General features: G+C 40.3%; 1 protein-coding gene across 5 annotated transcripts in view; it reads left to right on the top strand.

Annotated features, from left to right (window-relative positions):
- The window catches only part of LOC100559988 (uncharacterized), a 69418-nt gene that overhangs the window by 43996 nt on the left and 10408 nt on the right, over positions 1 to 15014 (top strand). For all 5 annotated transcript variants that reach the window (XR_010006415.1, XM_062981401.1, XM_062981400.1 and 2 more), the window contains 7 exons: positions 853 to 986; positions 4586 to 4714; positions 5927 to 6174; positions 6698 to 6866; positions 9153 to 9357; positions 9814 to 9944; positions 12247 to 12407. Coding sequence is in view for 4 of the 5 variants with exons in the window: in XM_062981401.1 (XP_062837471.1) it covers positions 853 to 986; positions 4586 to 4714; positions 5927 to 6174; positions 6698 to 6866; positions 9153 to 9357; positions 9814 to 9944; positions 12247 to 12407 (1177 nt within the window). In the remaining variant the exon portion in view is untranslated. The remainder of the gene's footprint in view (positions 1 to 852; positions 987 to 4585; positions 4715 to 5926; positions 6175 to 6697; positions 6867 to 9152; positions 9358 to 9813; positions 9945 to 12246; positions 12408 to 15014) is intronic.

Genomic DNA, 15014 nt, shown 5'->3' with positions numbered 1-15014 from the left:
AAGCAACTTGCAGTTTCTCAAGTCACTCCTGACACGAAAAATAAAAATCTGCATATGCAACATAATAAACTACTTTTGTTTGACAATGACCCACCTGTTTGGTGCACAGGTTATAGGTTATGTAAAAATAAATATGTATAGATTTCCTGAGGGAAGAGCTATAGTTCAGTGGTAAGACATGCAGAAGGCTCCCAGGTAGATATCCAGGTAGATCTAAGAAGGCATCCTTCCTGAAACCTTAGAAAACAATTCCGGCTCAGTATATAGACAATATGGAGTTAGCCTGATCAATATAAAGAGACTTGGTATTTTTACAGGTATTGTAATATACAGTACAGCCCCCAAACCATGCAACTGGTATCTCCAGTTTCATTTATCCACATCCTTTTCTAGGTCCTCCAGCAAGACTTGATGTATTTTGGGCCAAAAGTCCTTCATTTCAATAGAGTTTGCTATTATCTGGGGTTCTGCATAACCACGGGAAGTTCAAGAAAATCTATCCCATGGATATGAGTGTTATATCATATTCGCAGAAACACTGGGAAGAAACTGCATAGAAAATAGCTACAACTTTAACTTGTATATATCTAAGGGGAATATAAGATGGTGCACCAATTTCAATAGGACATAGTTGTTACTGTTTTTTCTGGATTAAGGCTTAGGTATTTCTGCTTGTGATCCTAGAAATAATAGAGATTAACTTCAACTCATTAATTACATTCAGTGTGGCCTTGTAATTCCACATATTTTCTTTCCACAGATTCAGTTTAAAAAGTAAGGAGAAAGGATATAGCATTACTTTAAATTGATATGAAGTAGCCAAGCAAACATTGTTTTCTTGTATTGTTTCAGGTTTTTGATCTCGCTCGCTCGTGCCAATTGCTCCATGAAGCAACCCTTTCTACTGAAGAAGTGCCCATCCACAAGGACCGTTCTATACTTGTATCAAAGAATTCAGTGAAAGATTATGTTTTGTGTGTCTATAGGTCAGTTGAACTTAATTTTATAATATAATAATAAAGCATAAAATGCATCTCTATAGTACCTATAGTTCAAAGAACTCTTCAGGCCTTTCCACACTACTGCTTTATGCCATGTTAGTATTTCATTTGAAATTTGCTCCAACCAATATCATGAAGGTAACTGATAATTGGTACTCCCTATCATACCCGTGCCACGTTTAAGAGCATAATTCACACATTTTTTTGCCCACGTTAACTTTTAGGGATTTTTGAGTTAGGGAAAACTACCCAAAATACAACAGAGCATCCAAAAACAAACAGGATACTTATATAGTTGAGCATTCAGCTCACAGCAAGCAAAGTGTGAAGTGCCATTGGATGATTATTCTCCTGTACTCTGCCCCTCATGTTGCAATTGTTTTGTCTATTTATTATTTTTATTTAAATGTAGTACTATGATGGCATGGTGGTACAAGAGTAGGATGTGCTAATAAAGTTATGATAATATGAATGCAAATAAAAGAAGCGAAGGGGGGCTAAGAGAGGTTTGAACATACTAGAGAAGTCATTTCATCCATCTTAACACCAGATGTGGTCTAGGGCTTTCCCAGCTAGAGATTTCCTTGGAAACCCTCAAGGAAGTGTAACCTGGTCGCAATGTACTCATTGATATATCATTCATGGAAGAAAGCACTATGAGACATCTGCACCTGAACTGGCTACTTTATTGTAGGAAAGGGGGATCATTCATTGATTATGTCATGGGCAAGAAAAACGTATTTTTATGGTTCTGGAATGTAACAACACCTGGAGTTCAATATTTATTGAGGAAAGAGTTATAATGTATAGAAAAACCACAAACAAAGTTAAAAACATGGCACTATACTAGATTTCCATTGGCCAAAATCTGGCCATTTTGAGTGTCTCAGGTGTGTCTGCAAGAAGGTCCTCCATTGTGCATGTGGCAGGGATCAGAGAGCATTATAGTAAGTGGTTTGTGGTTTGCTCTTCTACACACTTGCATGTCGTGGAATTCACTTTGTAGCCTCATTTCATAAGATTGGTTCTGCACCTCCTGGTACCAGAGTGCTGTCTATTCAGAACCTTCCAAGTTGCCCAATCTTCTGTGTGCCCAGGAGGGAGTTTCACATCCGGTATCAATCTTGGATTGAGGTTCTGGGTTTTAACCTGCCACTTTTGGATTCTCGCTTGCTGAGGTGTTCCTGCAAGTATCTCTGTAGATCTTAGGAGGCTAGTTCTTGATGTAATACATTGACCTGCTGGCTGATATCAGAACAGAGGATGGGCTGGAGTTATCAGTGCCTTGGTCTTTTCATTATAGGCTACTACTTCACGATGGATGTCAGGTGGTGCAATACCAGCTAAATAGTATAATTTCTACAGTGGTATAGGGCATAGACATCCCGTGATAATGCAGAATGTCTCATTAAAAGCCACATCCACTATTTTAACGTGGTGAGATGCATTCCACACAGGGCATGCGTATTCAGCAGCGGAGTAGCAAAGTGAAAGGGCTAATAATAATAATAATAATAATAATAATAATAATAATAATAATAATAATAATAATAATAAAAACAACTTTATTTATACCCCGCCACCATCTCCCCACGGGGACTCGGGGTGGCTTAAATGGGGCAGAGGCCCAAACAACATTGGACAAAACATAGGCAACATAATACAAATCGCACTATAAAAAGATAAAACAGTAATACAATAAATCAATTAAAACAAAAATACAGGATAAAAAATTGCATTTAAAACACATAAATGGTAAAATCGTAATAAATACGGGATAGATTATTTAAAACCCTCTGGGGCTGATTAATTAATGACTGTATCTCCAAAGGCCTGTCGAAACATCCAAGTCTTCAGTTGTTTTCTGAAGGAAGATAGAGAGGGAGCCAACCTAATCTCCCTGGGGAGGGAGTTCCAGAGTCAGGGGGCCACGGCCGAGATGGCCCTCTCTCTCGTCCCCACCAAACACAGTTGTGAGGAGGGTGGAAGTGAGAGGAGGGCCTCCCTGGAAGATCTCAGTGATCGGGTGGGTTCATAGGGGACGACGCGGTCACGAAGATAGGCAGGTCCCAAACCGTTTAGAGCTTTATAGGTAATAACCTGCACCTTAAATTGGGCCCGGAATATAATCGGCAGCCAGTGGAGCTGCTTAAACAGGGGGGTTGACCGCTCCCTAAAGCAGCTCCAGTTAGTAACCTGGCTGCCGACCGTTGTACCAACTGCAATTTCCGGACCGTCTTCAAGGGCAGCCCCACGTAGAGTGATGTCTTCACTGTGTTTGGTTGTGATCCCCAGGTTGTACCAGTCGACTTTTGTACGTTGTTATTTCTAGCACCCACTTTTTGCTTGATAGTCAAGCAGTGCTTCTTGTAAGTCAGAGCACGGTTCAGAGTAACTCCCAGGTATTTTGGTATGCTGAAATGCTCCAGTGAGATTCCTTCCCAGCTAATCCTCAGAGCACAAGATACTTGTCTGTACTTAAGACAAAAAGCACATATCTGTGTTTCAGATGGATTAGGAATCAGCTGGTTTTACCTGTAATAGGTAATGATGTCATGTAATGGAGACAACGATGCCATGCAATAAGACAGTGGCAAAAGTAGGACAAATCCACTGCTGTGGCACTATAACAATATGGTATGATAACACCCTTAGTTTGTAATAGGTTTCAAGCAGAAAATCTCTATAGCAGTTACAAGTAACTCTTTGAAGCTGACATTCATTTTAAAATGCCCAACACAACATTTCCTTTCTTTCTGCTCAAAGTACCATCATGAATGAATGCTTCAGCCCCATAACACTATGTAACACAATTTTTGTTCCTGGGTTATAAATGTAATTTCCTAATTGGTCCTATCATAAAAACATGGGAAAAGTTGATTAAACTCCAAAAACTTTGTGGGACACCCTGCATAACATTTTGCTATAGTTTTTCAATGACTATCTCCTCGAGTCTCAACCAATTCAACAGTTTGTGGCAGCCACAAAAAACCAAGTTTCTGGAGTAGAACAACTACTTTCAAAGTAAGTATCGCACAATTAAACAGGAATAACACTTTCAAACTAGGAAAATAATTTTTTTCAAATTTTGTTACATAGTGTAATATATACAGCACACATGCCTCATTCCTCAACCCAAGTTACATAATAGAGAAATTATCGCATAGAGAAAACAGATTAGCATTAATCCCCAGAAACGGTACACTATGTTCTGGAACCTGGAATTTTTCAGGGTAAATTGTGTAGCTGTGTGCAATCAGAAAACTTTCCTGGGAAAATATTTGTGCACAACCTGGCTTAAGGGTCTCAGTGACTTAAAAGGAGTTATGCTTTGAAAAGAGGATGTAAGGGATGAAGCTCCATAGCTCAGAGGCCGTAGCTTTGTTCCGCATCGTTTCTTCTTGTTGACTTAAAAAGTTCAGAACAAGAATTCTTATGGAATTTCAGATTCATACCTTCTTTCAAAAGTCAGCTGTGAATCTTGACAAACAAGATGCAGCTTTACCTGACCATGACCTCTTCCTTTGCTTTTGATCTTGTTATGTTGTGGCTCCTTCAGTATTTTTTTCTCCCCTCTATTCTAGAAGTGGAAGTGAAGCAATGGTCTTTAGTGGCAAGGCAGGAAAAGTAGTTGCGAAACTGAAAAGCCAAGAACCAATAGCAGCTGCTGAGGATGTGGCTGTAACCAAGGAATATTTTCTGGTGATTTTCAGGTAGGAGTGTTCAGATACTGGCTTTCCCAAAAAGGTTTTTAATCCCTTTCTAACTATCTTATGTTTGCCATTCTGTTTTACACAAAGAATTCATAGGCTTTATTGGGGCTGGTAATTTGGTCAATGTGTAAAGCCATTCACAATGCAGTTCCATTGATGTCTCCTTCAAAGTAAGGCCAGTTGAATACAGTATTATATAATCTCAGGTTGGAAGATAAACATTGGGAACTTTCATCTGTCCAGCAATTGCTAGACACCTAAATTCCATCATTCCTGACTATTTGACTTACTGGCAGACGTTGACAGCAGATGAAAAATAACTGGATAGCTAGAGATCCAATACATCTGCTTTAAAGGGAACACAGGCAGTTGAACAAAAAAGGACAAGATCTCACCCCTAATTTTCATTTGAAATTCTTTTACATAACTTTGCAGAGTTACTTTTTGGACTACAGTTTTCAAAATTTTCCAACCAGTATGTAGACTGGCCATGTTGTCTGTCAAGGACAGTAGATCCCAACCTGTGGTCCATGGACCACCAGTGGTCCCCAAGAACTAAAATATGGTCTCACCATCACTACACCGTTGCAACAAGAGCGACTGGTCTCACGAAACCCGCTTTTAGGCGTGTTCCTGGGATTATTTGGGGCACTGATGCACAAAATTGCTTTGGATAGACCACATCAGCTCTAGATCATTAAATATGGTTTTCTGTGGGTGAACAGATGTCAACTACTGGATGGCATATGTTCTGTATCAGAAACTAGAGCAGATGTGGTCTATCCAATGCAATTTTCTGAATCAGCGCCCCAAATTACCAAACCGAATCTAAAGTTGACCAAAAACTGATTCATAACCCTTTTGGTATTAATGTTGGAGAGTGGACCCTGGTCAAAGTGGTCCTTGGTCAAAACATGGTTGGGAACCATGGATATAAGTGGCTATGCTGTCTGTATAGGAGCTGCAATTTAAAAAATAACTTTTACAAGTTCTTTCAATGATTTTTCTCTGATTCAAATTTAGAGAATTGACTCTAAATCATTCTCTCTCGCCACCATCCCCCCTCCCCCTGCCCCCCTCCCCCCTCTCTCTCTATATATAATTGTTTGTTTATATATGCTTTGATTAAAGACAGCATTTGAAGCAAGTTCAGAAACACCCAGTTTGCTATATGTTGACACAATTCAACCAACACTACTTTTCTCCTTTTAGATGTCCCTTCATGAGACAACGTGAGATTGTGCATATCGAACTCTACCATGTCCACAACTTTTCCTATGCTCACAGTCTGAAAGGATGCTGCCATGATTATATTCATACTTTTGCTGTAAACCATTTGGGGTCTCACCTGGTGGCATTCAGTCCCATACCAAACACTAATTCCACTGAGATAGTGTCATGGAATCTAGAGTCTGAAGATCACAAACATTTGGCTAAATTTCCTTCAGTCCCAATTGATGGTAAGTAGGGTAAACTATTGTAATGGTCCAAATGGAAGAGCAGTAAACTATAAACAAGAGGAACATATCAAAATAAGGCAGTGTCACAATCAGGCCTGTAGCTGATCCCTGGACAAGAAACATAACTGAGGGATTCTCCCCAAATGTAATGATAGATGCTATAGATTTTCTCTGGTTGGTTGGGAAACAGAGCTATTCCCATCTTATCCCCAGAATTTAAAGTAATTGCTCATCTGCACTGGAAAAAGGCCCCTTTAAAAATCTCAAAATTGCATTTGGCTCTTAGGATGAAAGAGGCCCCCAGCAATAGTTAGAGGGAAGAATTCAATTTTAGAGAGAGATTTCCAGGAAGATTGCTACTTCCCATTGGAAATTAGCCACTGCCAAGTCAATAAAAAAGGCCTTTAGTTTAATTGGCTTCCTAGAAGAAGTAATAGAGATATCTTGTTAAATGATCATTTTGGGATTTGATGAACAACAGTTTATATTATTATCATAAAAAACATAATTATCATAAATATAGGTGTATGCACTGATCTTCGATACTGCTTAGCATTCTGTGATGGAGATAACTACCTTCGATCCTGGAACTTGGCTTCCAAGATCAATGACCAGTCTTTGACTGTCACTGCAAGCAAAGCAAAGCAAACAAATGGTATTCAGAATATTGTGACATCAGAGAACTATCCCAGGTAATAATTTACAATTTACTATTTTATTTATCATTATTTTAATTTTTATAATTCTACAGAACACTTTACAAAGCAGAGTCTGAACATTCTGTGCAGTTAGAAGTTATGAAGTTTTTATGAAGTACAGCTGAAGCAACTTCTGTAAGGTCCATCGCAAACACTGCACAACAGATTTATGTAAATCTCTAAAACAGCCACTAGGTGACATTCAGAAAACTTTTACTGTTGCCAAGTTTTCTGGGCCCCCAACATTGAGCTAAGCAGTGGTTCTCAATCTGTTCTCCCCAGGTGTTTTGGCCTACAACTCCCAGAAATCCCAGCCAGTTTACCAGCGGTTAGGATTTCTGGGAGTTGAAGGCCAAAACATCTGGGGACCCAACGGGTTAAGAACGACTGAGCTGGGCTGCATTTTGGATCAGGATCCACATATTTAAGATGCAGTGCTTTTGCACATCCAGTCACCGATTTAACCCTCCTGCTTTCTCATCTGAATGTAATGAAAAGTGAAACTAGGAGCTCCCTCTACAGCTGGACAGCATTGTCATCCTTTCATGTTGATGGTACAACAGCATGTGGCAGAGATGTTGAACCTGTGGTTCTCTAGATGTTATTGAACACCAAGTTGTAATCAACCACCATAGCCAGTGATCAGGGTTTGTAGTAGTGCTAGAGAAGAGAAATTAGTATTCTATGGCTATGAAAATGCCAGGGTTCATTGGACCACCATAAGTTAACAGGCAATTTGAGGGCACACACAGAGTCCTAGAACAGTGGTTCTCAACCTGGTGTTCCCAGATGTTAACCCTGGCATAGGGATAGAAAATACTTTGCTATGCATTGTGCAGTTGTGGACACGACTATTTGCTTTTCCTTTCTTACTTGGTAATGCATCTCACAGTTCTTCAGCCACTGTTCTGAAATGACAGGGATATTTTAATTTACCCATTCCATCTGTGCCACAGGTTTTGGTGTGGGTCAGACCATCAATGCATCATTAAACACCTTCTGTGTTGCCTTAATGCTTCTCCCTGGAGCGAGTTTTCTTACTGAAAGATCTACTTTTGCCTCCTCCCAGTGATCTGAAATCCTGCTGTGACTTCTCAGTAGCTTTTGACTTACTGTTGCCCAACTACATATGCATAATACTAATTTCACTTGAAGCATTACATTGTTGTTGTTTATTCATTCAGTCGCTTCCGACTTTCTTTGACCTCCTGAACCAGCCCACGCCAGAGCTTCCTGTTGGCTGTCGCTACCCCCAGCTCCTTCAAGTTCAAGCCAGTCACTTCAAGGATACCATCCATCCATCTTGCCCTTGGTCAGCCCCTCTTCCTTTTTCCTTCCATTTTCCCCAGCATCATTCTCTTCTCCAAGCTCTCCTGTCTTCTCATTATGTGGCCAAAGCACTTCATCTTTGCCTCTAATATCCTTCCTTCCAGTGAGCAGCCGGGCATTATTTCCTGGAGTATGGACTGGTTGGATCTTCTTGCGGTCAGAATTTTCCTCCAACACCACAGTTCGAAAGCATCTATCTTCCTTCGCTCAGCCTTCCTTATGGTCCAGTTCTCGCAACCATAGGTTACTATGGGGAATACCACTGCTTTAACTATGCAGACCTTTGTTGTCGGTGTGATGTCTCTACTCTTCACTATTTTATCGAGGTTGATCATTGCTCTCCTCCCAAGAAGTCAACGTCTTCTGATTTCCTGGCTGCATACATTTCCATATACTATCATCAATATGAATACACATCAGTAGTGAAGAGAAGAGACAATGCAGCTCAGAATTGATGATGCAACTCATTTTATCATCGCATTGTTAGACTTCTTCACATAAGGAAAACCCTACTTTGGTTTATAGATTTTTATTACAGCAGCCTTTTTCTTCACAAAGCAAGCACACTTCGCATCGTCTGTTCTCATTCACCTGCAGTTTAGGAAGATGCCAAGAGTGGCCATTTTTATGGATCCATCAACATGGATTGAACTAATGAGAACATAGGAAACAGCTTGACATTGAGGTCATCAGCCAATTGCAGAGTTATCCAGAAATTCTAACTGCACCATGTGAAGCAATAGCAAGTTGAAGTTCTATGTACATTAATGTTTTAATGCACTAAAATACAGAGAAATGAGTGAAGAGAGCAGTGCTTAGCAAATATTGGGCAACTGCTTGTGAGAATTTTTCTCTCTCCATTGTTCCTTCCCACCAGCCCAGAAATAGAAACATCTACAGAACCGTTGTCACATATTAGTAAAAAGGCTATCAATTTCATTCTTCCCCAAGATATGCTGTCTGTCGAAATACAAGGAGCCCAGGAGTCATAACAGTTTGGAACATTGTGAAATCAAAGTGTAAACACAATGCTGTGAGAGTGGAACGAGGACTGGTCGAAAACACGGATGTAGTGCTGGTTAAAGACATGAAACTATATGTTCTGACAGACAAAGGAATTGCTCCCTTTGGGGATCCTCCCAGGCCCATTTTCCAGGTACCAAGAATTGCTTTTGTCTATAAATATTGATTGTTTGCTTCTCACATATAGGAATTAGGAAGCTGCGGTGGCGCAATAGGTTAAACCTTGTGCCGACTGAACTGCTGACCTGAAGGTTGGGTTGCTGACCTGAAGATTGCCAGTTTGAATCCGCGAGATGGGATGAGCTCCCGTCTGTCAGCTCTAGCTTGTGGGGATATGAGAGACACTTCCCAGCAGGATGGTAACACATCCGGGCATCCCCTGAGCAACATCTCTGTAGATAGCCAATTCTCTCACACCAGAAGCGACTAGCAGTGTGTTCCCATGTCACTTCTGACACAATTTAAAAACATAGGAATTTAAGCCAATGCTAATAAGAAACAGATGGTATTGAGGGGGGGGACTAATACTGTTAAGAAAGTAGATTGCACATATTTGTCCTTATCAAAAATATGTTTTATGCCATTCCAGACCCTTTTAATTTATGATCTTCTGAAAAAGAAGTACCTAAAGAAACAGACTGGTCTTTACATAATTCCCTGTCCATATAATGAGTACAGGATTCTTGAAGGAGGCCTTCTACTTGGTCTCTCAGAGAACAGGTAATATGTTTGCTGCTATTGGGAAGGTAATATGCTATTTATTTTATTACTACATAAATAGGAATGTGTGCATCAGCTGAAAGTATGATTAGATTAACCCCACCGTTCCATGAAATTTTGAAACCCAGCCAGGAACATGGTGAACTGAAAATTCTGTCTACCATGAACTATGAATTTGTTTTAGGAATAAACAAACAAGATGTAGCAATGGAATGATGTCTGTTTCACCTAGCGTATGCTTAACCATGGATTCAACCCACTGTAGAGTATTTTTCTTGTGTTGGAAGTTCTTTTATTTTTTTACAAGGTAGAATATATTGTTAAAATGAGAATTCTCTTCCATTTCTTTGTACAGGCAGTCCCCAAGTTACAAACAAGATAGGTTCTGTAGTTTTGCTCTTAAGTTAAATTTGTTTCCAAGTTGCAACAAGTATATTTTTAAAGTGCAATTCCAGCATGTATATGTGTATGTGTGTGTGTGTGTATATATATATATATATATATTACACACACACACGAGGGTGGGTCAGAAAGTTTTGCCTCCTGTGTCATAAAAATATTATGAATGAAAATATAACAGCAAAAGTTGCTACAGATCATAGCCTGAACTATCCTCTACACAACACCACTATTCAACATAGTCACCATCAATTTGTACACATTTGTGCCATCATTTAACTCAGGCATCAAAAACATTTTGGAAAAATCCAGGGTCTTGCTTTGTGAACCATGATTTTAAAGCTGTTTTAATGTCATTCAAGTCATTGAATCTGAAACCACGTAGGTTATCTTTCAGAGGTCCAAACAGGTAAAAGTCAGAAGGGGCCAAATCAGGGCTGTTGGGTGGGTGAGGCATTACTGACCAGCCCATTTTTGCAATTGCTTGGGTTGTGAAAAATGACATATGTGGTCATGCATTATCACAATGAAGCTTGATGGAACAAATGTCTTTTAGTAGTCTCTTCTTTCTTATTGCCTCCTTAAATTTCTTATGTGTGATTACATAGGTTTTGCTGTTGATTGTGGCACCAAGTCAGCTATGATTCGTTGGGCAGAGGCATATGAGACGTCTGATGCATTAGCAACATTCTGAACTGTAACGTGTCTGTCTTCTTGAATAAATTTATCAGCATGTTCTCAATTTGCATCTGTGACTGATGTTGTCAGCCGGCTGCTTCTCAGCAATTTCCATTTCTCCGTTTTCAAGCTTCTTCTCCCAACACTGCACATTACTAATGTCCATTACAGCGTCCCCATAAACATTCTTCAAGCAATTATGGATTTCCTTAGGTGCACACCCTTCTTTTGCCAGAAATTAAATGATGACTATTTCTTTTAGCTTCAGATTTATGGTTCTAATCAGTCAATCTGAAAAAGAAAATACTATATTGGTAGAGTAAGGTTATTTCTACGATTTGCAGAGATTGCCCAGTAGCTGTGAAAGAAATAACAGAACGATGGAGGCATTACTTTTTGACCCACCCACGAGTGTGTGTGTGTGTGTGTGTGTGTGTGTATAAGAGTCTCGCTTATTCAACATGAACGGACTGGCAGAATGTTGGATAAGTGAAAATGTTGGAAAATAAGGAGGTATTAAGGAAAAGCCTATTAAATGTCAAATTATGTTATGATTTTAGAAATTAAGCACCAAAACACCATGTTTTATAACAAATCAACAGAAAAAGCAGTTCAATACACGGTAACGCTATGTAGTAATTACTGTATTTAGGAATTTAGCACCAAAACATTGGAATGTATTGAAAACATTGACTACAAAAACATTGGCTACTAAAAGGCAGACTGCATTGGATAATATAGAACGTTCAATACACGAAGGTTGGATAAGCGAGACTCTACCGTGTGTGCGTGTGTGTGTGTGTGTGTGCGTGCATGTTTTGGATAGCATAGGGAAGCGTTAATAACCCTGTAGTGTTTGTTTTCCTAGCTGAGTTCCTATTTAAAAGATTTCACCTCCCATTTCTGTTCTTATGATAATTGGATTTTGGGGAAAAAATGGCTTGTTGTGGAAACAAGGATTGATGATAAAGCTTCAGTGAAGACACTTTTTCCTCATGATGATTCTTTTAGGGGTGAATTTCCCTTCCGAGGGTTGGATTTCGCTCATTTCCTGTGGTCTCACCTCTGTTTGTAATCATGAGTTGTTTTGTAAGCCAGATGTTTGTAACTCGGATACTGCCTGTACATTGTTAGGTAGAGTTAGTTTTGTCTTCAGTCTGAAGTTTTGGAAAATCCATATGACACGAGTTCTCATTTCTCTGTTTGACTGGTAATACATTTTCAGAGACCATTTTATCACATGGAATTTGGAAACAGGATTGATTACGAATCGGATAAGGCCTCAATACCAAAACAACTTTGCCTTGCAAGCTCCTCATCCCAACCATTCCTTGCCCAGGGAAAATGCAAAACCAAACAAAGGAGGATTGTGTAAAGAAATAACAGGTTTCAAACATTTCATTCTCTATACTGCTGAAATTGAAACTGATCATTATGTGCCAGATTACTGATGAGCAATGGCATCCAAAGTAATTGCAGGGAAGAAGTAATAGATAGTTTATCATGCTTACTTAAGCTACATAGTTAATACAGTTGGGGGGGGGGGGCAGGAGGGATGTTCCTCCTCCCCCCTTCTCCTGGTACGTCATTACAATGTACAGTAATGCTGAATATGTAATCTTTGTACAGAACCCTACTTGTACACCTTTATTCTTGTAATCTGATGGTCATTCACACACATAAACAAAAAGACAGGAATAAGGTTCAGTGAAATTGATTATATCAGCTTATCATATGACAGTGCCACAAGCTTTTAGAGGGATTCAATGGGAAAACGAGGAGCAGGGCAAAATTACATTAGAACAAGTTATAGTATTTCTCAGTTTAGTGCTGTTCATTGCTAGAGATGTTCTGAAGACAAAGCAGTATCAGATCTGTTGGCTTAATTTTACATTACTTCTAATCAGGTAAAAAAAATGGATAGTTTATGCCTAGGGACCTTGTTCCACCAAGCAAAGATAGCTAGGGCAACTACCTAATTTTCAGAGCAGCAACTGAATTCAGAAGTAAATGTTTTGATCCTGGTGACTTGGGCAATCATGAGTGAGTCTTGAATTTGCCTTTTCTTGGTAAGGTGATCATGGAGATAACAAGTCAGGCAACACTAGAGACAGGGACGGCTCAAGCGGTAAGCGAACTACACATTTGCAGAAGGTGCTATCCTCTAGGGGGCGCAGTTGAGGCGCATCCAGGCACCCAGATACCAGCTGCAAAGAGAGGGAGGGAAACACCGCTTCTCTCCTCCCCAAAGCGCAGGGCCCCTTCCTTGCTGCAAGGAAGGAGGCCAGCACTTTGGCGAGGGAAACGCTGCTTCTCTCTTCCCCAAAGTGCCAGTCCCCTTCCTTGCTGCAAGGAAGGGGGCCGGCACTTTGGTGAGGGAAACCCGGCTTCTCTCCTCGCCAAAGTGCCAGTCCCCTTCCTTGTTGCAAGGAAAGAGGCTGGCGCTTTGGCGAGGGAAACTGGGCTTCTCTCCTCCCCAAAGCGCAGGCCCCCTTCCTTGTTGCAAGGAAAGGGGCCGGCGCTTTGGCGAGGGAAACAGGGCTTCTCTCCTTCCCAGAGCGCTGGCCCCCTTCCTTGCTGCAAGGAAGGGGGGGGTGCCAAAAATTCTGCTTGCTTACACTTGAAAATTACCTAGGGCCGGCTCTGACTAGAGATACTCTTGATCCTCTTAATCCATTTTAGTTCAGTTTAGATCCACTCCTGGTTGATCACCTGGGAGAGGTGAGGAAATGGGAGCCTGATTATTATTATTTTTTACTTTCCCTTCCCACATCCAGCTTTCAGTACCATTGTATTATTCAGAACCACATTTCTCAGTTGGAATCCCATGCTCTAAGTTTTGGTGGTTCTACTGCTTTCTGCAGGCCACCATCTAGAAACTGCAATTGACTAGCTGTCATTTGCTCTTATGGAAGAATAGTCTGATGTTCTTAGAAATTAAATTCCGTGTCTCAAGCTTATTTTAGTATCTACAAGAAATCATTAGGAGATCTTCCTTAGTTGCCTGTGGTGAAATGTTCTCAGTGTGCAAATGACGTTCAGCAATATTTCACTTGAAATACTGTGACCTACTGTGAGGGAATAGGTCTGGATTTAATAAACCTAAGCTATAATACAGAAAAGACATACATAATGTGTTGTTGAACACTTTCATGGTCGGAATCACTGGGTTGCTCTAAAATTTCCGGGTTGTATGGCCATGTTCCAGAAGCATTCTCTCCTGACATTTCACCCACATCTATGGCAGGAATCTATGGCAGGTTGTGAGGTCTGTTGGAAACTAGGCAAGTGGGCTTTATATATCTCAGGAATGTCCAGAGTGGGAGAAAAAACTCTTGTCTGCCTGAGGCAAGTGAGAATGTTTCAATTGGCCACCTTCACTAGCAATGAATGGCCTTGCAGCTTCAAAGCCTGGCTGCATCCTGTCTGAAGGAATCCTTTGTTGGGAGGTATTAGCTGGCCCTGATGGTTTCTTGTCTGGGATTCCCGTTTTCTGAGTGTTGTTCTTTATTTCCTGTCCTGATTTTAGCATATTGAAATCCACAAGCATGATGGACAATTTCAACAGAAAGGAAACTATGAAAATGAACAAAATCTGACTACCAGTATTTAGAAACTCTAAAATCAGGACAGTAAATAAAGAGCTAATCAAGGTGGCCAATTGCAACATTCACGGTTGCCTCAAGCAGACAAGAGTTCTTTCTCCCACTCTGGACATATATATATAAACAGATATATAAACCTCACTTGCCTAGTTTCCAACAGACCTCTGAGGATGCTTGCCATAGATGTGAGTGAAACATCAGGAGAGAATTTTTCTGGAATATGTCCATACAGCCTGGAAAATTCACAGCAATCCAGTTGTGGGAGACTCGGGACACTGATAAATAGGGAGAATGGATGCACTGAGTGTTATTTTACTCATCCAAGAAGGCCAACAACATGCAAGCCTAAAGCAATGTTCTGGATCTCCCATCTCTAATGTTAGATTGC

Source organism: Anolis carolinensis, chromosome 5 (genome assembly GCF_035594765.1).
Source record: "Anolis carolinensis isolate JA03-04 chromosome 5, rAnoCar3.1.pri, whole genome shotgun sequence".
In the NCBI taxonomy this organism is placed as follows: domain Eukaryota; kingdom Metazoa; phylum Chordata; class Lepidosauria; order Squamata; family Dactyloidae; genus Anolis; species Anolis carolinensis.
The sequence above is the reverse complement of the archived record's forward strand: the minus strand, read 5'-3'. Positions and strand labels throughout refer to the sequence as shown.